General features: G+C 38.2%; 1 protein-coding gene across 2 annotated transcripts in view; it reads right to left on the bottom strand.

Annotated features, from left to right (window-relative positions):
- Positions 1-27,143, bottom strand: part of notch1b (notch receptor 1b) — a 49,470-nt gene extending 22,327 nt beyond the window's left edge. The window contains exons 1-12 of one of the 2 annotated variants that reach the window (XM_077231771.1): positions 26,831-27,143; positions 25,307-25,379; positions 12,279-12,541; positions 11,831-12,169; positions 9,117-9,239; positions 8,714-8,947; positions 5,514-5,669; positions 5,150-5,335; positions 4,756-4,869; positions 1,736-1,849; positions 469-702; positions 264-374 (exon numbers count right to left, since the gene is read on the bottom strand). In XM_077231771.1, the coding sequence (XP_077087886.1) occupies positions 264-374; positions 469-702; positions 1,736-1,849; positions 4,756-4,869; positions 5,150-5,335; positions 5,514-5,669; positions 8,714-8,947; positions 9,117-9,239; positions 11,831-12,169; positions 12,279-12,541; positions 25,307-25,379; positions 26,831-26,888 (2,005 nt within the window). In that variant the 5' untranslated portion in view covers positions 26,889-27,143. The remainder of the gene's footprint in view (positions 1-263; positions 375-468; positions 703-1,735; positions 1,850-4,755; positions 4,870-5,149; positions 5,336-5,513; positions 5,670-8,713; positions 8,948-9,116; positions 9,240-11,830; positions 12,170-12,278; positions 12,542-25,306; positions 25,380-26,830) is intronic. The other variant, XM_077231772.1, reaches the window with a different exon arrangement.
- Positions 27,144-27,441: the final 298 nt, after the last annotated feature.

Raw genomic sequence — 27,441 nt, 5'->3', positions numbered from 1 at the left:
CTGAATCCAATTCTGAATCCTGAACTGAAGTCTTTACTTGACAGATGAATGAATGATTGAGTTGACCATTTGCACCTAACTGGTTTTGGAAAAAATAAAGCATTTCAGAGATATCTGCCTGGTAATAGCGATAATTGATGTGTATTTTCATTGCTTGGTAAACTATTCTATTAAACTCTCATTTCACATGATATTGCTATTTTTATATTTCAGCACTATTGCTGTTTATTGGTGTATAAAGCACATGATCTGAGACCACTCACCAGTGTATCCTGGTTCACAGGCACACTCGTAACCATTTATCTTGTCAATGCACCTTCCGTAATCGCAGGGATTGCTCTGACAATCATCTAGGTTAACCTCGCAGTTAGCACCTGTTCAAAGACAACAGAATTAAGGTAATTGACCAAAAGAGCGTTTGACAGGTAGGAATTTACTCATTTTTGGTAGTTACAGTAAAAGTGGCACCTGCGGTTCCCTTTGGGCAGATGCATAAATAGGCATTCTCACGGTCCTGGCAGGTGCCTCCATTTTGGCACGGCTGACTGAGACACTCATTAATGTTGATCTCACACAGACGACCCGTGAAACCTGCACGGCAGGAACAGGTGAAGGATGCCAGGCCGTCTTTACAGGTGCCATAGTGACATGGGTTGGATAGACATTCATCTACATCTGTCTCACAGTGCTGCCCTGTGTAACCTTAAAAGAAAACAGATTCATTTATTATATTTATTATGACAGCATTTTCTCACATTCTGTTTTTCCACACTTTCAGAAAAAAGATACAAAAGCTGTCACTGGGCTGTCAGCTGTCACCTTTTTAAAAGGTACATCTATATACCGTATATAAACTTAAAAGGTGCATATTAGTACATTTTAGTACACAGTGACAGCTTTGGTACATTTTGCTCTGAGTTAATGCCTTTTAGAGCAATTTTATAGCCAAATAAATATTTGGTTGCACTATATTTTACTGTATGTGTACTTACAGTGTACTTGCCTAAGAAAATACTGGGTAATATAAGGTAACTACAGAGGTTAAGGTTAGGTTTAGGAGTAGGTCCAGGGTTAGTAACTAGTTATTACCCAGTTATTGTAATTACTGTAATAAGTATGTACATGGGGAACAAGACTGTAAAATAAAGTGCTACCAAATATTTTAGAGCTACAAAAAATATTGACAACAGAAATACAACAAGTGATGCACTGATAAGAAAATGTTGGCCGATACCAATAATTCTTTATATTTGAAAGCCGTTAACCAATATATATTGGCCAATAAATCTAAATCCAAATTTTTATATAACTTTTGAGAGCCTGATTACAAAAACAAGTCTAACCATTAAAAGCCATGTCATAAGCACACAATTATGTATTATCTCTGATTATAATTTTATGTAGTCTATATGACAGTCCTGCTGACAACAGACATGTTGCACTCCAATCATATTTCAAGCAATTAAAAACCATCATGGCGAACAGTGTGCATCTGAAGTGTCTCAGCCAAAAGAAATTATCACTATTCATCGGCTGTAATATATTGACAATTTTTTTCTTATCAGGCCGATAACGATAACATTAAAAATGAACATATATCGACCGATACCGATATGGTGGCCGATATATCGTACAACCCTAAATACAACTTTTCCATGCTGTTTTATGTATTTAATATTTTTCATGACTTTTTCAGGCTTTAAAGAACTGAAACAAGCAGACGGTGTCTTTATACCTTCAGTGCACTGGCAGGTGTACATGTTGGGCCCATCAATACACTTGGCCCCATTTTTACAGGGGGTGCTAGCACACTCATCGATGTCGAACTGGCATTGGCTACCCGAGAATCCTGAGAGGGAAGTAAGAGGAAAGAGTTGGGAGTCATTACAATGATTCCTCCGGTTTGCACTCACTTCATTCCTCCACACTCGTCTATACAACTAAGCCAGTGTTAATACACGGCACTTTACCCCTCTCTCTCTTTCTCTCATGTTTTCAAGCTGCTTTTCAACAAACCATCACGGTAAGAGGGGGAGAAGGGGGTAAAATGGCGGTAAAAACCTTCCAAGGCCTCCTGACCAAGGGCACCAGACAAAGAGGAACTGTCTATTCAGTGGAACGCCAAGCCATGCCAGTTGCCTCCTTTGTCCCGTAGAAGTTTTCCATCACAATGTGCAATCTCCCATCCAGCCTTTGCCCCCCTCTCTGAATCTGTCTCACCAAAAGAGCCCCACGCAACCCCTGACCTAATGCTATTCAGCAACCCTGCCGATCAGGAACCCCCAACATTTGTGCTTTCTCCCTCAGTTATTTTAATCCCTCGCTAAAGACGTCTGCTGTTCAAATATACAGTCTGAACACATTAAGGGCTACAAATCCATCAGTGCAGAGACTTATGGGACACAGTTGGAAAGTTCTTCAACAATAAATCTTTCTTTTTTTTTTAAAGAAAATTGTTGCAATGGAGTTCTTAAGGGGTTTGGTAAATCTAATGGATTTTTTCTGGGCTGTTTATTGTATGCCTGGTTAAAATCATAAGTCTGATCATCACATTTAGAAATGTAATTACACCTTAACTTGCTCAAGCCATTCCCAGAGACCCCCTGGTATCTGTAATCAAGTTCTGTCTCATGCGTCTTCAGACAAAAACTGGAATTTCTTCTGAGCAGCTAAAATGCCACATTACAAAAAGCGCCCATTGTAGTTGCTATGGATTCAGTGTGTAAACTACTGAAAAGAATCCCTGCACCGCATGCTGAAAAGGAGCTCTGATTTCCATCTGAAACAGCGAAGAGGCCTAGCTTCCACTTCTTCAGCTTACCGCCTTCCAAACTCCTCTACACCCCTCTATAGTCCCCGTAGGCCCCTTTCCTTACACAACCTCATCATGCCTAATATTGTACCTCCGCTCCAACCCATTTTATTTATGCATGAATTCCTCTGCATCCTAAATGTGCCGTTTTCCTACAAGAAGAGCCTTTTTCATAAACTTAAATTTTCAACTAAATTATTTTCGCATCATTGGAGCTGGACAAAGTATCACTGTAGAGTAAAATAATAATAAAACCTATATATCTACAATGAACAACATTCAAAACATATTAATATGTAGTCATTAAATAATGCAATTGAAAGAAAACTTTAAAATACTTAGAATTTCTATATTAATGAAATTAAAATTAAACAGATTTCTCAGTTTAATAAAGATTTTAAACATATTTTTAGTTTTTCTTATTTAAAATTAAATTAATATAAAAATATAAAATTTATAAAATATTTATATTAAAATGTTCATATAACAAATAAGTGTTCTTTTTGTGTGAATATATTCAATTTCAAATTCACAAAGTTACATCTGACTAATTTGAGAACAATTCAAATTTAAAACATTGACAGACTTATGAACATTATATATGCCATAAGCAGATTTTTGCAACGCACAAATGAAATGCAGTACTATGCAAAAGTCTTAGGCACGTTAGTATTTTCACTTCGCATATTTTGTGAATATAATCAATTTCAAATTCACAATGTTATATCTGACTAATTTGAAAACAATTCAAATTTAAAACATTGACAGACTTATGAACACTATAAATGCTATAAGCAGATTTTTGCAACGCACAAATGAAATGCAGTACAATGCAAAAGTCTTAGGCACGTTAGTATTTTCACCCAAAAAAAAAAAAGGTTTTAAGCAAGTTATTTATATCTTTTGCTGTAGTGTATCAGTAGGAAATATCAGTTTACATTTCCAAAAATTCCTTTTGCCATTAATTGTAAGAATTGTAATTAATAACAGTAATTAATTGTATAAAAAACAGAGAGATATTTGTGTGCCAACAGTATGACAACAGCCGGTATGATCGAGTCTGTCTGGGATTACATGAAGAAACAGAAAAAACTGAGACAGACTAAGGCCAGAAGAACTGTGGCAACATCTCCAAGACGCTTGAAGAAACCTATATCCAAAACTACCGTACTGTGAAGATTGTCAATCACATCATTAGTTATCCTGTTAGTCCCTGTGTATTTATACCTTGTGTTCTCCTTCAGTCTTTGTCCGTTATCGTAAGTAAATGTAAATATCAATGTAAGCGTGAGTATTTAGTGTTTCTCTTGAGAGTTTGGTTATTAAAAGTTATTTCTACGTATTCCTCATCTCCATGAGCTTTGTCCTACACGTTACGTGACAAGATGTCATAAATAGATGTTATTTATCAATTAACTTCTATAAACTAAATTAAATCAATATTTGGTGTGACCACCCTTTCCCTTTAAAACAGCTTTTGTCCTAGGGACACTTTTGCAGGTAGGTTTCTTTGGTCTGACTCAGTTTTTTCTGTCTCTTCGTGTAATACCAGACAGACTCGATGATGTTGAGATCAGATCATATCGGCTGTTGTCAGATTCCTTGTGCACAGAAAAATCTCACTGCATTATTACAATTAATGGCAAAAGCAATATTTGGAAATGTAAACTGATATTTGCTACTGGGAACTACAGCAAAAGATACAAATAACTGACTTAAAACCTTTTTTTTTTGGGTGAAAATACTAATACCTAAGACTTTTGCACAGTACTGTACATCAACTTATTCAAGCCAAAACTGTCTAAAAATTCTAACTTTCCAAAAGCTTTCATATGGATTATTCGGAGCATTTTAGCCCTGGCTGTGTAAGCCTGCCTCAGGGCAGGGATTAGTGTTCTCCTCTCTGTTCTGTCCTGGGAGGTGATTGACCCCTGTATGCTCACCTGTAGGGCATTCACATTGGTAGTTGTTGATCTTGTCGATGCACTTCCCATTGTTGAGGCAGGGCATGCTGGAGCACTCATCAGTATTGATCTGGCAGAAGACTCCCTCGTACCCTGCCAATTAGCATAGGGGAATTAGCTCCAGATTTAGCAAGAGAATTCAGCCTGCCTTAGCAATGCTATTAGTGTTTCTTTTGTCTATAATAAACACAATATATCAGCTATATGTAGACAGGCATCAGTGTCATTAGAGCTACAGCTAAAAAAAGCTATTTATTGGATCAAAGGTTGGTCATGTGAGGTAATCATGACATCACCAGTATGAGGTAATATATAGTGAGCATTTAGATAAAGACTGTGTCCAAAACCAAATGCAGCAGACTTTTTGGATTACCTGGCATACAGATGCAATGGAAGCCTCCAATTTGATCCAAACAGGTAGCATCATTCTGGCATGGGTTGGACATGCACTCGTTTATGTCCAGTTCACATCGAGCTCCCACATAACCCTGCAGACATTTACACTGGAAGGAACCTTTTGTGTTTAAACACTTTCCAGCATGTTCACACGGGTTTGCACCTAAAAAGGAGACACAAAACACCTTTAAATTTATTTATTTTTTAATCCATCATTCCATCACTAATACATTCAGGTTGGCATGGTGTTTTAAGTGGTTGCTAGGATGTTCTGGGTGGTTGCTGTGTTGTTCAAGAGTTCATTTTATTCAGGTGTTTTTTTAAAACAAGTCATTACTCACCCAGTGAGCATTCGTCAACGTCTTGGTCACAGGCTGGGCCAAGATAACCCAGAGGACAGGTACAGATGGCCTTGCCGTTGACTGGGTTGGTGTCACAGTTCGAGCCTTTCTGACATGGGTTACTAATGCAAGCATCATTGAGGTGACACAGCAGACCTAAGACATCGATACACACAATAAAAATTAGCTTGTACAGTAATGTATGACCGTAAAAATGAGTGAATGTCTCCTATTTAAACAGCATGGCAGGTTTTAAAGACCTCATGAAATCAAAACAAATGTTGGTTACACTTTATTTTAAGGTGGCTGTGTTACAGTGTAATTACACATTTATGTACTGAGTAATAATAATTAACTACATGTACTGACTATAGGGTTAGGTTCGAGGCTTGACATTAACTTTTTTGCTCACCAGCCACTGTGGCTAGTGGTTTTTCCAAAGTTACTAGCTACTCAGTATTTTCACTGACCACAGTTTTGACATCAATACTATTGGAGAAAACTGTCATATAGATTTTTTTTATATTATCTCATAATTTGGCAGCAGGTATATTAGGCTGCTGTCACTTTAAGACTTGACGCACAGATCCATTATACTGTTACACATGCATTTTCTTTCTCAACTGTTTATTTGCACTTAAAACATAACTATGTTAACATGAATACTCGTCAAAACTAGCATTTTTTTAACATTATTTTGTGTGTTTTTGACTGTTTAAGCACAGTGAGCAGCGAAAAAAACTCAATTTAGTACTGAGAGGCAGCTTTATGTGTGTGAACTTTGGGTGTGAGCATAAAATCAGCAGGAATGAGTAGAATTATGCAAAATATGCGCAATCCTATGCCGGGGCAATTCATTCGAAGCAAATGAGACGAGTGAGCGAGGAGAGGCAGGTTTGTGTGTCAACTCGCTGTCGGAAAGATGATCAAGCGCAGCAAATATCATGTATCAATTCTGCGGAAAATGAGTATTAGAAGCATTTCAGATATTTCGGTATCGGTATTGACAACACTAAATTGCACTTAGTTTATTATTTCAGATGATTTTTAAAAGACTACAATTGAAACATATATATACATATATATATATATATATATATATATATATATATATATATGTGACCCGTCACAGAAACCAGGGACACAAGTCGGCAGCACAACTTTCGAGCAAAATGAGAAAGAATAGTTTTTTTTCAAAATTGGTGATTTTCAATTTTTTGGAGAATCTGTTAATTGAAATCACGAAGAAGCCTCTCCATGTTTGAGATAGCAGTATTGGTATATTTAAAAGCTTACATTTTGAGGTTGAAATCGGCTTGTTTTCGAGAGATTCTAGCATGCAGTAGGGGCGTGGCGTGTCATTGTCTGTGTGTACTTCCATACTGAATAACCCGGCGCTTTTGCCCCCGCCCTCCAAGTCAACCACATGGCTACTTATTATGCTGTGCTCTGGCCAGCTCTCTCTGATATCAAAATTCAATGAAGATGGATGCCGCAAAGATTGTCGCAGACGAGATGAACCGTCTGGCAGTTACACCGAAAATGTTTTCGCCGCACTTCGTGGGCTCGGGAAACTGAACCGGAGGTATGGGCGCAGCGCGCTCGCCCTCAGTGCTTCAATACGGCGGCTCGGCTCGCTGACAGCGGTGGCTGGCTGTTTCATATGTGACGGAGAATCGAAATAGAGGATGCAGTTAAGACCTTTGCTGCTGCGATGAAGGCCTGCCGTGCGTGTTTCTGAAATGTAAGTTAAGCTTCATTTGCTCTTTAGTCGTTATTTAAGATGCTGAACCTGCTGATGATATAATGTGCTTGCGGACATTTCATTTGTGTGTGTATACGCACATAAGAAAGTGGTGTAAAGAGATTTGCAACAGTAATTTGAGGAGGTGAAATGTGATTATTTGGAAAATTGCAGAAATGACTGCTTAAAGAAAAATGCCAGCAGGCATTTGCCTCCTACATAAACTTTAATATTGTTGACATTTTGGGCACACGAGCGTTGCGTACTATTTGCGCTATATGTAGGCCTATGGCTTATTGGTCTTTGTTTGTTGTTGTTGGTTTTGCGTTATATGTATATGGCATATTGGTCTTTGTGTGTTGTTGCTGGTTTTGCGTTATACTGTATGTATATGGCATATTGGCCTTTGTGTGTTGTTGCTGGTTTTGCGTTATATGCAGGCTATATGGCATATTGGTCTTTGTGTGTTGTTGCTGGTTTTGCGTTATATGTATATGGCATATTGGTCTTTATGTGTTGTTGCTGGTTTCGCGTTATATGCAGGCTATATGGCATATTGGTCTTTGTGTGTTGTTGCTGGTACGTTGCAAATAGAGGGGCAGCACAATTGTTTTTCGCCTAGTGCGGCAGAAGTGCACTCATTCGAAGTGCAAAAAAAGCTGTAAAGCACATGGAGGAGCTTTACAGGGGGTATGGCTTATCTAAATGAGATGTAAATGAGCCCTATTGTCACCCCCAGCAGCAGAGACAGGTGAGAACTGCACAATCTTTAGCTCGTTTTCTCCTCTTTGAGCTTTTTTAAGTGCCTACTTTAAAATGGCCACAACTTCTCCAAATATTATCAGATTTCCACATGTTACACATCGTTGGAAAGCTTGGATATTACACTCTCAGAATCTATGAATAACTCAAAATGCCCCAGAACCGACTTGTGTCCCTAGTTTCCGTGACTGGTCACATATATATATATATATATATATAATTAAATCTGCCAAAGTGGCTAGTAGGAGTGGCTGCGTTACATGCCACTGCTGAAATCCACATGCACATTTGGCGGGTGTTAGTGCCAAACCCTGATTAGGATTAAGGTGTGGTTTAGGTTAGTTGCATGGAATTATGCACAATTTGTAGTAATTACTATAGCAACTACATGTAAGATATGTAACAAGAACACTAAAATAAAGTGTTACACATAATGTCATGAGCAAGGGTACATACAATATGGACTAAATTGATTTTAGCAGATTAAAAAAGCAAATTGATATGTCCCATCTTAACTTCTTTTTCAATAGGAAATAAGTAAAATAAGAGGTCCATTAAACTAAAAATAGGGTCTTTAAATTATCTTCAGTGGTTTTGCTCAAAGCTCTCATAAAGCTATAAAGCTAAAGCTCCAATAAAAGAAATGAGTGCCTCAAACCAAGATTCAGTTGCATGTGAAAAAAACTATGCACACCTGTGCGCCCGTGAGGACATTCACAGAGGAAGGAGGCCACCCGATCATGACATGTGGCTCCTGCGTGGCAGGCAGCATCTGCGCAGTCATCGATGTTCTCGCTGCAGTCATCCCCTGTCCAGCCGTTCACACACACACAGTTGTATCCACCCTGCATGTTCAAGCATGTACCACCGTTCTGGCAGGAATTGGGCATCAAATCGCACTCGTTGACATCTTCGGTACAGAACTGACCTGAGGAATTCATATAAATATAGCAGTTAATTTCTCTGAAAAATACAGCATGAACCTTTCTAAACACAGATACAACACCAATAAAAAATAGATTTTACCCAATGAAACCTTGTTAGCCTTACTGATTCAAAAATGTCTTTGTGTCTAGCTTGACGCTTGCAGTTGGTACCTGTCCACTCTGGCTTGCATTGGCAATTGTAGGTGTTCACTCCATCCACACAGGTCCCTCCGTTAAGGCAGCGATGGTCTGGACAGTCATCAATGTTCTCCTCACAGTTCTGACCACTAAAGCCTGGAAAGAAAGAAGCGATTTCATCAAAAATGTTCTTAAAAATCTAGTTTCAAAAGCCAGAAGCAACAAGATCGTTTACATGTCCATATCAGGCACTGCCAATATTTTTGAGCAGCAAATCAGCATATTAGAATGATTTCAAAAGGATCATGTGACACTGAAGACTGGAGTACTGATGCTGAAAATTCAGCTTCGCATCACAGGAATAAATGACATTTTTAAAATACATCGTAATAGAAAGCAGTGGTAACACTTTATTTTGCAGTGTCCTTGTTACATGTACTTACAGACGTAATAAATGTATGAATAAATTGTGAATAATTACATTCAACTAACCCTAACCAAAACCCCAATCCTAACTCTATAGTAAGTACATGTTAATAATATTACTCAATACCTAAATGTACAATTACATTGTAACAAGGACACCTTAAATTAAGCATAACCAAAACAGCAATAATATTTAACAATATTATTGTTTTTATAATATTACTGTTTTTTGATCAAATAAATTCAGCCTTGCTGAGCATAAGAGACTTTTAAAAACATTAAAAAATCTTACCAAACACAAAGTTTTGAACAATAGAGTACCTATACAATTTTATTCCACTTATGAAAGTGAGTCAAGATCAGAATTTTTTAGAATGTCGGAGATTTTTGCTGTTCACAGTATCATCCAAAACACGTGAACATAGCCTGTAACTTTCGGCCAGGGTGAATTAAAAAATCAGCACTAAACACATAACCCATAAATTCAAGTATACTAGACATGGATAAATATTTGGGCAACTGTTTGCTGACAGGATTCATGTCGCCTTGCAAAGAACTAAATATTTGTATCAAATTGCACAGCACAGATCCTTTAACACAAACATGAAAATTTGATTGTTTCCCAGTATAAACAGAGGGATAAAATGTTGTGAAACTCCCTATTACATTCGAAAACAGTCGTTACTGTTGTTGCGGTCAACAGTCTCCTTTTCTGAGAAAGCTGGCAGTACCAGGGCTCTGTTAGAGGCACCAACGACAACGACTTAACCGACTCTAACCACAATTTCCTACGATTTAACTCCAAAAATTTCAGTTAGGATATATTGAATAACTGATCAGATTACATAAAATTAATTCCTTTTTCAAAACCCATGAATGCATGGAATAAAAAAAGTGAGAAATTACTTTAGTGATGTTTCCTCACAGCTGAGGTTTAGGTTATGTTTGTCTGACATCATACAAGTTCCACTCAGGTCCAAAGTAGTGACAGGAGACAAGCACACGCACACACACACACACACACGCTTATTCTCCCAACGCTGACTCTAGCCTAGGGCAGCAGCATAAGGATGTTGTCGTTCAGACATTTCCTCACGATAAGCGCAAATATTTTCCTGCCGGCCTGTTCACACACACACACACACACACACACACACACACACACACACACACACACACACACACACACACACACACACACACACACACACACACACACACAGACACACACACAGACACACACACAGACACACACAGAGCTGCGGTGGAAGTGCAGATACTATGACTATGATTGGGTTTAAATGAGGCTGAGAGAAGGGCATGCTGGAAAACGTAGCCTATCCCATGTTCCAAAGTTGTGGGAAACACTGATACTGCGTTGTTATTGCAAACTCACTGAGCTCATCTAAAATCTCTACCTTCAGTTTTGACCCGGATAGAAGGCCGATATCATTTGTCTTGCCACTGGAACTGATGTCGTCAACAGGACCCTTGTGAGTCAAAATAAGCTGAGTGGATTTCCTCTGAGAGATCAAAGTTAAGAGGCTACCATTGATTCGTCATTTGTCTTATGTCAGTTAAAGCCCTCATTGTTATTGAAAAGATTCAAGATTCAAGCCAAATACCCCATAATCATGAGGGGTATTTAAGACATCGTGGCTTTGAATTGTTAGCATGGTAAACAGCTGTTAAGCCAGGAAGGGGTATATGCTAGAACAAGTCTGCTAAATACATAATCACATACAGTGCTTAGCATAAGTGAATACACCCACGCTAAAGTTGACTAAAAATATGAATGAAATGAATGAAAAATGATCTTTTGGAAATTGATCTTAATGCCTTAATTAAAAAAATGAGGAAAAATCCAACCTTACAGGACACCAGTTTTTTTTTTGTGAATGAATAATGTATCGTAAATAAATAAATGTTCTTCCTTAAAATACAGGGTGCATAAGTCAGTACATCCCTATGTTAAATTCCCATTGAGGCAGGCAGATTTTTATTTTTAAAGGCCAGTTATTTCATGGATCCAGGATAATATGCATCCTGATAAAGTTCCCTTGGCCTTTGGAATTAAAATAGCCCCACATCATCACATACCCTTCACCATACCTAGAGAATGGCATGGGGTACTTTCCATAAGATCATCTCTCAATGCAAATCAAATCAGCTATTAGGCTAACTGAAATAAAACCATGCCAACTGAACCTGAACTAGATCCTTTGCTTTGCCAGTTTGGGTGAAGCATATGTAGCATGATTAGTTCAATGATATCACTTGTAACTAATTGTAATGGTTATGAAATAATTAAGGATGCCTACCTGGCAAACAGGAGCACTCGTAGCTCGTCTCTCCCTTCTGTACGCAGGTGCCCCCGTGGTAGCATGGTGAGGGGTTACAGGGCTGATAGAGGGTCTCGCAGTGTTTCCCGGTGTACTCCGCAGGGCAGTTGCAGCGATATGTGCCCACCTCGTTCTCACACACGCCACCGTTCTTGCAAGGAGAGGGACTCTGGGCGCACTCGTTGACGTCTTGTTTGCAGGTTTGGCCTGAGAAGAAGGGTGTGCAGTGGCAGAGGTAGTCAAAATCAAAGGGACTACACTGACCGCCGTTGGCACAAGGATTTGAGGCACAAGGATCAGCTTGCTGGCAGTTTTTACCTAGTGAATAAGAGCGTTTTAAGGTCAGGATATGCTCTGCACTGTCTGGGTTTGAGAATTTTGTTCATACTTCTCAAATGCCTCATTTAAAACTGGATTGTGTTCTTACCTGACCAGCCTGGTGGGCATTTACACTTGTAATTGTAGATGCTAGTGAGTTCACAAGTGCCTCCGTTTCGGCACGGGGCGCTAAGGCACACGTTATTGGTGGGAGTGAGGCACAGTCGGTCGGTGTAGCCCAGGCTGCAGTTGCAGACAAAGTCCACCTTGTTGGCAGAAGTAATCAAATGGCACACGCCACCATTTCTGCATGGGGAGAGGAAGCAAGGGTTGCGGAACTGGCACCCTGAGCCAGCATAAGGATCGAGGCACCTGGAGAGTAGAAAGCAACCATAATTCATTAACAATTAGGCCTAGTTTAAACTGAATTCAATATATGATTTGAGCTTTGTAGTCATAAGGCCACTTTCATTGGCTTTAGCCTAGTACGGCATAAAGTGTCGGTGTAAATTGAGGTAACTGGGCTGTATTGCAAATCCTTTTAGACTACTAGAAGTTGTTTGTGGTTTTATATGGAAATTACCAAACATTAAATGTCTTACAGTTTGGAGTAAAAAAAAACTGTATTGATTGAGAAAGAATACAGAGAGAACTGGACATTAGTAGATCTCTTAAATCAACGGATTCAATGATGCGAAACAACAATATTTTTAACTTTTAAAGATTTTACAAAGTATCTTTAACAAATCGCAACAAGTAATGTTACTGCGTCTAACTTGTCGAGATGCTCATACAAATGGAAAAATAACTTTTTATTGGAATCATCCTACAAACAGCTTCCAACTAGTTGCATAGTAAGCTGGGATAGCATTTTAACTTAAAAACTATTACACAAAACAGCTTTAAGCGGCCATTTAAGCAGAGTATGTCTTTGTGTTTAAAAACTTGAACAAGAACTAGAGAGGTGTTTTTAAAAGCTGAACTTCTTTGAGAGTGCAACAGTCAAACAAATACATCTAGTGCATGTTTATATATAAAAACAATGGAAAAGAAGCACAGAAGTTTCGCTGACTTTTATTTACTTAGGGTACCAATGAATTAGTTTAAAAAAAAATAGCCAATGTTGAATATTGAAGTGTGCTTGCTCATTATTGCTGCAGTTATTTTCACTTATTTAGATTACTTTTTCCATCACCTAAAGCTCACCTAAAGATGACCTATAAAAATCTTAATAATTTAAGTTTAAAAGTGATTCATTTTGATTCTGTACATTATAATGTCACGGTGCCTAAATTCACTTGTAGCATTAATATTGATGTTAGTTTTAAAATAACTTTAAATAATTTTTTAATAATGGCCATCTATCGGTTGTCTTCTGTATTGGCCAGAATTTTAGTTTTGTGCATTCTTACATATAATGTATGCTTGAGAAATACATAACAGTATACAGCAGCGAAACACAGCAGCAACAAAAGTGTAAGAAGTACATATTTATTGTATTGAAGTGAGAAATGAATTCAGATCAAATAAGTATCTGGCTGTTTTAAAAGTATAAGAAAGGAAAATGATAGTGCTTTTCTGAATGTTTAAAGTTCTAATCCATCAAAAGGTTCAAGTCTAATCATGTTTCAAATGGATTTATGAAAGTCAGTCATCCATCAGCGGCTCTTAGGGAGAAAATCGAGCACCTCAGCCTTTCTGAATGAATCTGAATTCATTCACTCCAAAGACAAGGCAGTGACTGTCTATACACGGGTCTTTGAACCCAGGGCTAACATTATCAGGACTTCAAAGCTGTCTTCCTCCACCTCAATGCCTGCTATTCTTCTACAGTAGAGTCTCCACAGCATCAATCAGGACCTTGGGAATTCGGAGACGGCACAGCGAAAACTTTGTAAAAGAGCCGTACAGACTTCATAACAGGTTTTTCCTGGGTTGGCTTGAAAGTAATCTTTTGCCGATTTTACTCAGCGACACAAAAGGGACCCTCCCTCGAAATGACTATGCTGAAATAACCTTTTGCAAAAAGCTAAAGCCACCCAGAGCCTCTGGAATACCTATGCCATGTTTTTGGCCTCGGGGGGCAGCCGGAATATCTCCACACATTCCCAGTGCACTGTTCTCTGATCCAAACAGGGCCCCCCTCGGTGGGGTGAGTGTTTTTACTGTGTCTCTCCCAGGATTAGGATGGCCAATAACTTCAACCAAGAAAAGAAAACACAGGGGACTGAGAACCAGGCACGACAAAACGATTAAGTGTGCTGTGGGAACTGCACTGTTGCCTACAATGCTACCTTTCCTCTCATTGTCCCATGGCCACTCTAGCACATTTCTGGAGGTTTGTTTAGGTTTTTGCGATATTACACAAACAACACACAAACATCTTATACATAACAAGCACAACAACACACTCTCTGAAGTTACATAAGTGTTATAAATCCTGAAGTTGTAAAGTACTTTAGTAGATAATTGGTTTCTAGTATGTGAAACAGGCAGAAATGATAATTAATTCATATCCAATTACATGTAGGGATAGGGTCATATCATACATTTTTATAGTTGAATTCTCTTTACTGCAGTCCATTTATTAAATTTTATGACCATTGTATTACATAATTGTATTTTGCTGCTATGCCGTTAAAGTTGTGATAAAATATGGAAGTAGCGACCGATATTTTCTTCCATATTCAACATTTTCTTCCATATAACCATCAAAAAAGAACTTGATTATAATGATTGGTTGTTGTTTAGAGGAGGCAGATCTGAATGTGAGCTTGTAGTTGATTGTTGGAAAGGAGTGGGTTTAAGTGGACTAAATGATTGAAGAAGCCCTGCATACGTCACTAGTTAGGGAATTAATTAGGACTATGGCAATCTTTTCTTTTGATTCGTTTTTTTTTTTTTTTGCTGCTCGGTGTTCAGCATTTTCAAAGTAACCATATGTTTTTGTAGTTTATCAAGCTTTTGTATCACAAAAAAATGATAACAGCTTTTTTTCAACAAGAATTGAGATCCAATACAGAAAAATTAGGCTGATTTAACCCAGACAACACATCGCTGTGTGCAGCTATGATCTGTACTGAGCTGGAATAATGCAATGAGGGCCTGTGTCGGCCTTCCAAAAAGGCCTCAGGGAGCAGGTGCGCATGCTAATGAGGGAGCGGCAGCTGCTGGTCACAGCGCACCCGACTCCCAGCTCATAAACTCCCCCCACACTTTCCCAAAGAGAATAAGAGGGCCGAGGCAGCAGGCAGTTGAATGGTTTGCCCACCACAGAGCAGAGCAGACAGGCTCCATGAGAAGGCCCATTGTTCCTGCCGCCATTCAGAGTGGAGCTGACCGCAGTCTGGGTGCCTCTAACCCCTCTGAGTGAGCATTCAGCTGTTAAACCTCCTCTTCTTTCCCCTCCCTTCCATCCCATCCCAATCCTTCGGTCACCTCTCTATTCCTCTTGTTCCAGTCATGGCCTTCCTTTTTAATCTTCCAGCCTCCTCTTCACTTCCTTCCTACTTGGCTGGACTAGAGCTGTAGTCGCACTTCTCCACGTATGCCTTTCACTACCTCCTGCCTTCTCCTTATCTTCAGCAGTTTCTGGTATATCTGGATGATGAGGTCATTACTGAATCACACGCCTCAGCACTGGGCTGAATGTTACTAAGGTTACTAAGCTTGATGTGTTGTTCAATGGCCAGTGTCAATATATATTTGCATACTACTACATGAAGATAATTATTGGTATCGGCCAGAATTTCAATATCGGTGCATCCCTAATATTTACTCAAGATTAAATAAAAAATATTTGAAAAAAGAAAATCTGTTTCATCCACTTACAAAGTTATCAGTAGATATTGACACTGACAAAAGGGGTTACTATCACATAACAGTTAACCATCTGATGCTGGTAACTATTGGGATATTATTTGGGATGGACGACCTGTAATTATTTATTGCATGAAATAACTTTATGCATAGAGGAACTTGTGCTTTGCCTATAGAGACAGTGTGAGTTTCGGCCATGCTAAAGTCCCTTCCATGTTGCTAGGGTGTTGTTGTTGGTTGCCGGGGCACTGTTTGAGTGTTTTTAGTGTGTTGCTATGCTGTTACTATGGTGTTTTTTCTGTTTAATCATGTTTGACAAAAATCATCATTTTATAATAGCCACACTATTTAAGGTGTTCAGACAGGAGTTGTTGATGCTTGCCTCAAGTATAGTAATTAATACTAAGTATGGTAATAAATCATTAAATACACTTTTTATTAGAATTAAACCTTAGCACATACAATATTATCTGTTGTGTGGAAGGAAGACAACTCTCCATAGTACACATCAGTCTGACCAGCCCACTAAAATCCCAATTTCTTTTCTTCTTCAGTTTAATTTCCCAAAACAAGTCTAGTAGGATTCCATGATGGATAGACCTTTGACCCACAAGCTTTCTGAAAGAAAGAATATGAACCTGGTTTAAAGGATTTTTGCATTGCCTGAGGGGAGGAGTCTGTGGCCTTGCTGGAATGTAACCGTTTACATTAGAAATTCACCCCATTCTGTGTCCCCATCCCTAACAGCACTCCTCAATGGAGAGTCCTGGCAGCCGCACTTAACGGCACCCTGCGGAAAATCACACCACCTTTGAAAGTCTACTAGATCTGCCCGTCCTGGCAAACAGTCCTGCTTCTGAAGGGGCTAAATACATAGGGCACTTAGTCAGCGCTGGCTCCTGCTAGTAAAGCACACATTAGGGAATTAAGGGGAGTACACTGAGGACCTCAGTAGGAAACCCTGCCAGTTTGCTCTTTAACTTGGCAAATGCTTGTCACATTAGCAATCAAGCTACTTAAAGTGGCATAAGGCCACAAAAGAGTAGCCTACTAAGATAAATACATTAAAGAGGACAAAAGCATTGAGGCTGGGTATGTTTGGCCAATTTATTTACTAGTTGTAAATAAAGGCCAAATTATGTGATAGTAGCCCCTTTTGTCAGTGCCAATTTTCTTGCATTAATCAAAGTTTCTCTACTAAATGATTTTCTCGTTTGTTTTAACAAACTGAAACATCAAAATTATTTTCAATGGTAATCAACAGCATATAGTTGTGTATGATCGCTAAAAATATAACATGTGATGAGTAAAATTGTCACCTCAAATCTCTCACCCAAACTGGAAATAAACAAAATCTTTCGTTTCTTCTAAAATCGCTTCGTTTTTAGTTGATGTTTCGCTTGTTTCCTATAAAACACAATCAGTGCATTTGATGACAATATTTTCCAACTATGCACATTAAAACCGCAGGATCCTTTTTAACCTAGGTGAAAATCTCTCCGTTTGCAAATCTCCATCCAACTCAGACAGTAAAAGCCCATAAAAATAAATCACAGATTCTGTAAACAGCCCTAGTAGTTGATTCTGTGACCAGAGAATGACCTCATACTGTTATTCTACCTTCACTATGATGGGATTCATTCTGTGGCCACCGGTAGCCCATGACAACAGTGTTTTACTAGTGCTGCAATGCTCGCCCAGGCCAGAGCAGATGTTTTGTTGACACCTGACCCTCAGCCAGATGAAACACAGGGGGTTTCCACCCACTGCGCTCCAATCTGCCATCTGCCATTGAAAGGTCACAAAGTGAAGGGGGTTGTCCGTCTCTCACAACAAAAAAGTTAAAGTCTAACTTGTAAGCCCTTTCATGGTTGACACTGTAAATAGACAGTGAATGAATGTCTAAAAGCAGCATTGTGTTGTTTGGATAGCATGTTTGATGTTACATGTGTAGGCTAATTAAAGGATGTTACAGGTTTAATACACGTTAAGCTCTATTGATTACCATATAAATTAATTATTGATTAATTATGTTAAAATGCCTATTTTGTTTGTTTTGTTTCATCTGTTGCTATGGTTATATCACTGTCAAATCAATCATTGCAGCAAAGAATGCTCCCTTTATAATCACTAAAGCTGTCAATCACAGCACAGGTCTGCTCACTGAGATCTACACTCCTGCAAAAACGATACCGCTATAATCCATGAAGTTGTCTGCGCACGGTCAACAAAAAATTTATTTTGAGTGTTTTTGAGCATATTCTGACTAACTTAAAAACCTCTGATTGGCCTCTGCATTAATGCGTTAAACAGATATTTCTGCGATTGGCTACAATGATCAGCACTTCAAAAACATGTTGTAAATAGTAGGGATGCTCCGATTGATCGGACGCCGATCATGATCGGCCGATATTGGCTAAAAATAGATTGATCGGCGAACCCCAAAAGCGCCGATCAAAAAAGCCGATCACGTGACGTAAATTACTCGCGCGACTTTTTCCCACATGCATGCGTGGCGCACGGGCACACAACAGCAGAGTGGAGCTTGGCCGTGGCAACATGAGTTCTCCTTCACCGGAACGAATAGGGAGTCTCCAAACGGATTGAAGCGCGCGTCCGAGTGAAGACCGTGCACCGCGTGAGCCACAACACAACACGGTATCTGCGCCACTGATCGCTGCGGCAACGAGCACTTTGATCACTTTTTTTTTTTTTTTTTTTACATTTCAGTGCTAGATCGCCTCTTATTTAACAAATGAACAAAATGTATGCTCTGAGTTAACTGGATAAGTTTTTATTTATTCGTATTGGTACATTTGTGCCGCGAGATGTTTCAAAAGTGCTGGTGGTATTTTATTTTTTTTGATCTGACGTAGTTGGTTCCTCAACTACATCAGATTCAGATTATTTTATTTAATGCCATGTCAGCATTCAAAGCTATTTTTATGGCAAAAATTAAATTATAAAAATACAAATATCATATAATTACAATAAAACATTTTATACAATATATATTTTTAAATGAACATATGATAAAAAATCCAAAACATTTTTAGGCATAATCTCATTAAATATGTCCTTTAATGTAGTAACTTCATAAAAGAGCATTCTGCTCAACTACATCAGACGTTCATAATAATAACAGAAAAAAACTTGCCATAGTTTTGTCCTTTTATCAGTAGCCAGTTTTGGTGTAACAAGTTGTACATTTTGTTGCCAATTAGTAAATGTAGTGGGTGTATTAAGAGGCTACAATTTCCAAATATGCCTAAGTGTAACTTGATCCCCTCCCATTAGGCTGATCTGATGTGTGTTGGTCTGCCTGACCCCTCTTTGTTTGGAATAATTTAATGTTACTCTACCTTATTTGGGAAAGCTGGCCTACAGTAGCCTTAAGACATCTCATTTTCTAAATACAATTAAATAAACACATTTCTACAAATGGTGCAAACTCTGCTAGATTATAGATAAAAGATTCCCATTCCCCGCCATTCTGTGATCGGCAGTGATCGGCAATCGGCAGATCATGATTTTGGTGATCTGTAATCGGTGATCGGCCCCAAAAATGCTGATCGGAGCATCTCTAGTAAATAGAAACCTTTGATACTCTTAGGCTACGTTCTCACTGTCAGTCCAATTCCGATATCCGATTGAAATCTGATCTAAAATTATTGACGTCCACACTGTGTATTGCAACTGTTCAGATCCGATTTGTGTGTCCATGCAGCTCTTTCGTTTTCCGGAATATCTGCATAAATTTCTATGGCAATGACGTTGCGTTGGTAGGAATACGGCAAATACAACAACAACGCAAAATGGATGGGTTTGCAATAGAGATGTTGTCTTATTTAAATTTCACAACATGACTGTAGCTGCCGCACTGGACTGTGTATCTTCTTAGGCAGCGGCAGAACCGTAGGAGGCTAGTATTCATGGCTTTATTCAGTGCTGTCGTCTCCGTCGGATTACAAACATGTACTTTATTATATTGTCATTTTTCTGCTCGTCTGGCACTTTTGAATAACACACCTTATTTCGGCAGCAACATTCAGCATGTTTCCTATAACAACGTCTGAAGTTTACGTTTTACGTGGCATGTGAAAGTCACATTAACCATGCGAAAAAACGATCAGAGCGGTCAAACAGAAACGAATTCCCAGATATGCAATTTGAATAGGATTTCAAACCACAAATGAAAGTAGCTTGAAACGGATTTGAAAATATCGCATTTCATGTGATTTTTTTTATGTTCCCACTTGCTAAATCTGATCGGATTTCAATCGGATAAGCACAAAAATTGGATTTGGACTGACAGTCTGAATGTAATCTTAACTGAGTCTTAACTGAGCACTTACACAGATACAAGGGAGCGTTTGAAAGCAGCGCCTATAAGAGGATACCCAATATACTCTGTACTACCGGTTCTGCAAAGATTTATCGTATTTAAAATTTCAGTACCGACTTGGTATCGAAGTGCCGGTACTTCTGACAACCCTAAATGGATCTAAACAAAGCCTGACGGTACAAAATAAAAAATTAATCTAGTATTTTGGTTCAAGCATTTACATGAGTTCTTGGATAATTTTTTTTAAATTTATGTTAGGCAAGATTATTCTCTATACAAACTAGTTATTTTCTTTGATCCAAAAATGACACAAAAGCCCCATACTGTAAATGTATATTTTATAACATTAAATATTGATCCATATTACTCCCATACTAGATTCCACGTCTATCTCAAGTTGATCTGATTTTTGCACAATTTTACAAAAACCGCATCCGTTTTTGACAAAAAACCTTGACGTATGCCCTAGATCTTCATTAGAGAAGTAGCAATGATCCAGTTCACAAAACCGGTCTGAATTATTCTTTTATGCATCGGACTGATCCGTTTGCAGAGCTTCTCAAGTTAACAGCTCACTGGAGGGGAAGATTATCAGAACAAATTAAAATTTTGGTCTGTTTATAACAGAAAGCTATCACATGACTTCAGAACACTTGGAATATAGAACACAAGCTGTATGGACCATCTTTGTGATACCTTTATGGTGCTCTTTCATTCATTTTTAAATCTGTACTTTATGTTTTAATTATTTTTTACATTAATTTAAACTATATTTACAGATTTGTTAAATATTTAGGCTATTCTATTCTATTAAATGTATATTTTTATTGTAATGTTTCGTGCCCCCTATTGTTCTATTACAAAAAACTAATAAACGAATTGAAATGACCACTGTGGTTGTCAAAATTGTGCCTCAAATACCGTCAATAAAGTTTAAATTGTAATGAACCCAGAACATTCCTACAGGCAATAAGCTAGTATTAGTTGTTTGTGTGATGAGTCTACCTGTACGTTTTGTTAGGGAGGTGGCTGCACCACTGACCTGTTTTGTCCCCTTAAGCCACACAACAATAACGCAAAATCTACTCTCTTTTAAACCCCAATTTCCTGTAGTGGGGAGTTTAACTCTGAGGAGTCTCTGAGTCTTGCCTGTTCTTTATGAAACTATGGCCTTGGGCTCTTCACACTCTCTCTGTAATCACTGGAGGAGACCTGATCCTCCAGGCCCACATCTGTTAGAGTTCATTACGCCTGTGTTTATTTGTCCCTTGTACTGAGGGACCCTATGGGAACAACAGTGAGGGACAGGAAGCAGCCATTAACGCGCCCAATACTTTTCTAATGAGTGCTGCTCCTGGAGATTTTATGAGGCCAGGGACTAAGGTAATGTTTTCAGATGTCCTTCATGGCACTAGAAGTCATGTTGAGTGGAACGATGCTGGACATCTATCAGGAAGAGGATTTATTTATTAGAATATACTCGTCAATCCCTCTGACAGTGTGACAATTTGAGAAACTTTCAAACATCTGCCACTGCCAGGGATGAATGGCAAAACCACAGGCATTAGCGGCTATTATGCTGTAAGTAGCAGCCATTGTACATGGTGAATTATTTACCTTGATACTGATCACTTGTAATGCAGTGTTCCACAGACAGATGGCTCAGGTCAAAAGCATCAAACAAAAATAACACACGCCTGGTGTGTTTCGCTGCATTTTTTTCTTTTTTGTACTTGGCCAGCTGTACATACAGAACACAATCTAGCAACCAATAACAGAATGTACAATCAAAGTTTGCTGAATTCCAGATAGAAATGAGGAAGAATCAGATTTCAACTTGCCAACACAAGTCATTTTGGTTAGTCAAGATATTATGGATATTATGCTGACATTAAGCTCACGCCAAGAATGGGACACCCAGCATCATCATGAAGACATTAGGCATCTGTAGTGATATGATAAGAGACTACAACTTCTCTTTCTTTGGCACTGGTGTAGACACTAAATGCAGTGAGGAACTCATCTCTAGAAAGCAAACAGAGCTTGACATTGAAACTGTCCTGAACTAACAAGTGGCCATTTTGGCTTAATTCATTAGACACACCACACATGGCAACTTGTAAATTACAAACTTTGTTTTTTTGTTGATAAAAATAATAATTGTATCAAGCAAGGACACATCAAATTGATCAAAAATAAAGACATTTATAATGTTACATTCATCAGGTAATCCTGATGTATCATCCTGATGTTATCAACATTTATACAAATTTCTAAATAGTTGACTTCTACAGTACATATTTTTCAGAGCAAAGAGCTTAATCCTGCAACACAAAATGTCATTATCCCAGACTACAAAAATAGAACTAAACTACAATTATGTAACTAAGCCTCAAGTGTGAGATTAACATTTAGATCATATGTTAGTGATGTGAGTTAAAACAATGTGTATCCCACCTATATCAGTCACTTTAGCTCTTTACTCAAATCTTTATGACTCTATGGGGACCCCATAGGAAGACAGTAAGCTTTTTTTGCACATTACATCAACACCCGACCATCAAAGACTGAGTCGGAAGGTCTGAAGTTCGCATGTGAACTTTTACTCATCTCCCTCCAGTCTTGCATCTCTCATCTCCTTGTCGAACACTAATCCTTTTGATTCGAATTTGCCGTCCCTCATACATACAAGGAATTCAGATGTGGAAGCTGGTTTGTATTACTGTCAGTTGGACTTCTGGCCTTGCCAAAGAGTCAAAGATAACGGCTCACTCACTCATTTACGAGCCTGTCAGAGTGCCAGATATGAGTGTTTGGTATTCCTGGCATGGAATGTCAAGTAGAACCAACATATTTTTCCAGAACAATAAAAAGACTTGATGAATAGCACTTGATTTAAAAAGATCTACCTGCAGTTAAACTATACATTTTACTCTTAAAGTCACACTTTAAATTACTGCACTGTAATAAAATGTTTGTAAGGTAATAATATGTAATTTGCATTTAAATTGAATAATTTTCAAGTAAATCAAGTAAAAAAAAAAAAAAAACTTAATATGACTGACTAAATGAAACCAATGGAAGTCATTTTTAGGGGTCAGATGTAAAAAAAAAATGCATTTTTTAAAACTTATTATTACTCATTAAAACGGCATGAACTAATAAACTATTTTTACAATAAAAACAGGTGCATATGAGGAGCCCAAGCACATATTTAGGCAGGTAACATAAACAGTCTCTTATGGGACATTGAACTACTGTTATGTAGGTAATATTATTCAATATGTAAATATTATTAATAATAATAGCATTATTAATAATAAGAATTAACATGTAATATAATGTAGAAATGTTATTTAATATTACTGAAACAACCTGACTACATTCAGTCATTTTTAAGAAAATATTTTGAGGAAAAATAACAGTTTTTGTTCAACTAATGAAAGTAAAACCACATTGGGCCCCAGAGACTTTATACCTTTCATTTATTTCAAAATACCTCGTCGTAGTCGTAGAGGTTTGGAGCGACATGCTGAGTAAATGTTGACAGAATTTTTATTTTGGGGTGAACTACACCCCTTTAAGGGAACCTCTCATTTTCACTATTTACAGTACGGCTTCTAAAAGAGCAAAGTATGTCACGAAGCATTTGAGTGCATTCACAATGGAATCCATTAGATTAGAGGGATAGTGTGGCCAAAACTGACCTCCGAACTCACTTTTTGCCAAAGTTTGTGAGACATGTTAGAGCGGTCATGTTAGAGGCCCAAGCAGTCTGTCTGTCCATGCACCAGTTGCATTTGAACAATAGATAAAAGGTACCAGACATAGTAACGTGCCATCCTGAGCGGGAGAGCGGCCTTCGTTTGTATCTCTATGTTTAATTAGTGGAATCTGAGTCCGATAGGGTACAATGGTGGCTTTGTGGCCCAACTAAGGCAGGGAGGCTGCCAGACAGAATTAAGATGTGGCCCACCGCCAGCGCGGCTCCATGTGCTCGCAGTCCACTGAGGGAGGCCAAAAAACAGAGCCGCCACCATCCCATTTCAAATAGTGCTCCTTCATAGCCACCCTGATAAACTCATTGATAGCCGGAGAAAGACAATGCTACCCAGGCCAAATGCTTGCAACCCAATCCCTCATTCACATCACTGCTGAATGCAAGTAAAAAAGTACAGAGGGAGAAAGAGAAGTTAACCCTATTAGAAAATCAGCCAACACAATCAGAAGAGGGTAGCAGTCCACCATTGCATTTGTTTGCGAGCGTACACTTGGGTGCAGTAGATAAAGGAGAGTTATGTGATGCTATGCGTGCTGAGGCAACCTGTTTGCTCACGATTTTCCACTGGTGCAATGCTACCAATTATGAAAACATCCAGTCCAATTACACTCTACTGCCATCTGTCCTTCTAATGTAAATCACAGAGAGTGAATGGGCATTCAAAATAGGACAAAACACCCGAACAGGGGCAGGGCGCGAGGGGGGGGGGGAGGGGACTCAGGCATTCTGGGAAGCCTCAAACAGATTAGTCACACAGAATTAATCTAGACTGGAGAACAATGATTGCCGGGCTTCTGGCAAACCCCAGCTGTCGTTCCATAAAAGAAAAGCGAAATAAGATTTAGGGCTCCGGGTGTCTACGAGACTTGGGCTGGGGAAGTGGCCCGTACTCACGACCAGCCAGAGGGGGGTGTGGGGGGTGATGCCCTAGACTCTCTTCATCAGAAGTTGTGTATGTCGTTCATTAGCTGAGGCCATGTTCTTCAAGGAGAGAAGCACACTTTGCTTTTGTTTGCGAGACTGGAATTCAAATTGATCGCATGTGTTTTGGTATGCAATTGTTTGTACATGGCACTCAAAACTTTTGGAACCGGATCAAAAGGAAATCTCATATTAGTGATTTGAAATTCCTTCAGGGTTTCAATATGGTTCAAACGCAGCAGCTTTATGTAATTGAGTTCTAATTACTCACTTGCATTCTCCTCTCCCGTCTGCAGTAGGTTCACATGTACCATCATTTTGGCATTTTTCCGAACATTCCAGGCCTGGAAACACAGAAAAAGGGTAATACATTTCTATTGAGTGTTGCATGATTTGATATCATCTCGATCTATTACATATCTCCAAAAGTAGAATTATCCTTAGTTTTAAAAAGACTAGAATTAAGCAAGGTTGCTTTTTAATATATATATATATATATATATATATATATATATATATATATATATATATATATATATCAAATTAATAATAATATTTATTACATTTTCTTGATTGGTCAGTTTGGTTCCAAACTGTGCAGAAGTGAGTTAGATACTGGGTAGAATCCAGAAAGAAAGTGTGAATCCTAACACCTTAAAGTGATGTTTGTGGACAGAGGGACTGGACAGCAGCTGTTCTGGGGAATGTACTATGGCAAGCTGCTTTAATTTTTAGCAACCAACTACTATCTATGTTTGTTACTTGTACTTATTGCATATCCTATTACTTATTTTTAGGCAATCCAAAGGTGACTAGTATCATGTACATCCTATTACTTATTTTTAATTACTTTTAAGCATTCCAACAGTGACTAGTATCATTTTTATTTCACTAACTATCCATTAGATACTATACTGCTTTTTCCAGTAGCAGGTTCAATTATCAACTCGTATTAATTTTTATCGTATTAGTAAAATTGCTTTGTAGCTATTTATTTAATTTTTTTCATATACATTAGGATAGTGACTAAAATAAATGGAATAAGTATTAGTAGGCTGTGTAATGAATATGTAGACTTGTTAGCAACTGAATTGATACTTGTCACAACTGGAAAAAGCATGGAGGAAAAAGTTAATGGATTACTCACTAATGGATTACTTGGTATTTAAAAATAAGTATGTTACTAACATAAATATTCTAGTTAGTAGCAGGGATTACATACGGCTTGCCATAAATGTACGTTAGGTAACATCTAACTGCAAAACTGTTTAAACTTTACCCAAACTGCGGTAGATCAATATTTGCACCGAATACTACTTATGAACCGCCATGCGGAGCGACAGATATTCAAAAACAGCTCAGTTCAAATCTATATCATTACGAGTGACGCGCGAAAAATACAATATACAGAGTTTACTAAAAAAATTAATATGTATTTGCGGTAAAGTTACACAAGTTAACAGCCCTAGTCCAAAATAATTTGATAACCCATATCATGTGTGGTATAGTAACAAGTAACAAATCTAAACTTTAGTCTACATAATATCAAACGATTTATGATGCCTGATCTTTCTGTGGTTTGCAATAACGTTAAGTGAGTAGGCTGCGTGCTGACATCAGTGCGCAACAAGTGACTTCTTCTCGAACAAGGTGTTTTATTTTACAATAAATGTTAGAAATTAACTTAGGCTATTGATTAGTGATCATATTAATCCTAACGTTAGATCGTGTAGAAATTGCTAGCCTACTTGTCTGATAACGAAGAAAGCATCTTCCAATGAAACGTATAGCCTACCTTGCGTCAAAGTAATGAGTGATATCAGAAGAATTAGTTTCACGAGGAAAAGATGCATTCCTTCTTATGGATAGTTGTGGGATTCCACGCAGGCTTAACTTATATCCAACATTGGTCTGTTCAAGAAAAGGAAATAAATCACGTAAGTATAAAGAATAGATCCAAAAATGGCACTTGTGGCTTGTCCTCGCGAACTCCGGTGCTGCTCGTGCAGTCTCAGCTGAGTGAATGAGATCATGTATTCAAGGCTTCATTCTCCTGCTCTCATCCAGAGAGACTCCTTCCGCCACACCACTTCACGAGCTGGAGCCCTAGCTATTCATTTACTTGACAAACTTTCTGAAATGGCAGTGGGAAAAACACGCCCACCCTTTAAACTCGGTTGGGGATTTCAAAACATGTAAGCGGGAAAATCTCAGCACCAAAATTTGAATGAGCTGATCGATGTTGTTGTTTAAATTACAGTAAGATTTTAGCTGCCATCGAAATATAACTAATAAAATATCGACTTTTTTTAATTTTAGTAAAAAAGTCTAAAGCCTACATTTCACCAATGGGGATCCAAACCAATTTATTTAAAATAAATAATAAAATAAGTGTCATTTGTTTCA

This window comes from Siphateles boraxobius, unplaced genomic scaffold (assembly GCF_051911475.1).
Source record: "Siphateles boraxobius isolate OS27281-9 unplaced genomic scaffold, OSU_SipBor_1 16, whole genome shotgun sequence".
NCBI classification, from domain to species: domain Eukaryota; kingdom Metazoa; phylum Chordata; class Actinopteri; order Cypriniformes; family Leuciscidae; genus Siphateles; species Siphateles boraxobius.
Note: the sequence above shows the minus strand (reverse complement) of the source record. Positions and strands in the feature narration are given on the sequence as shown.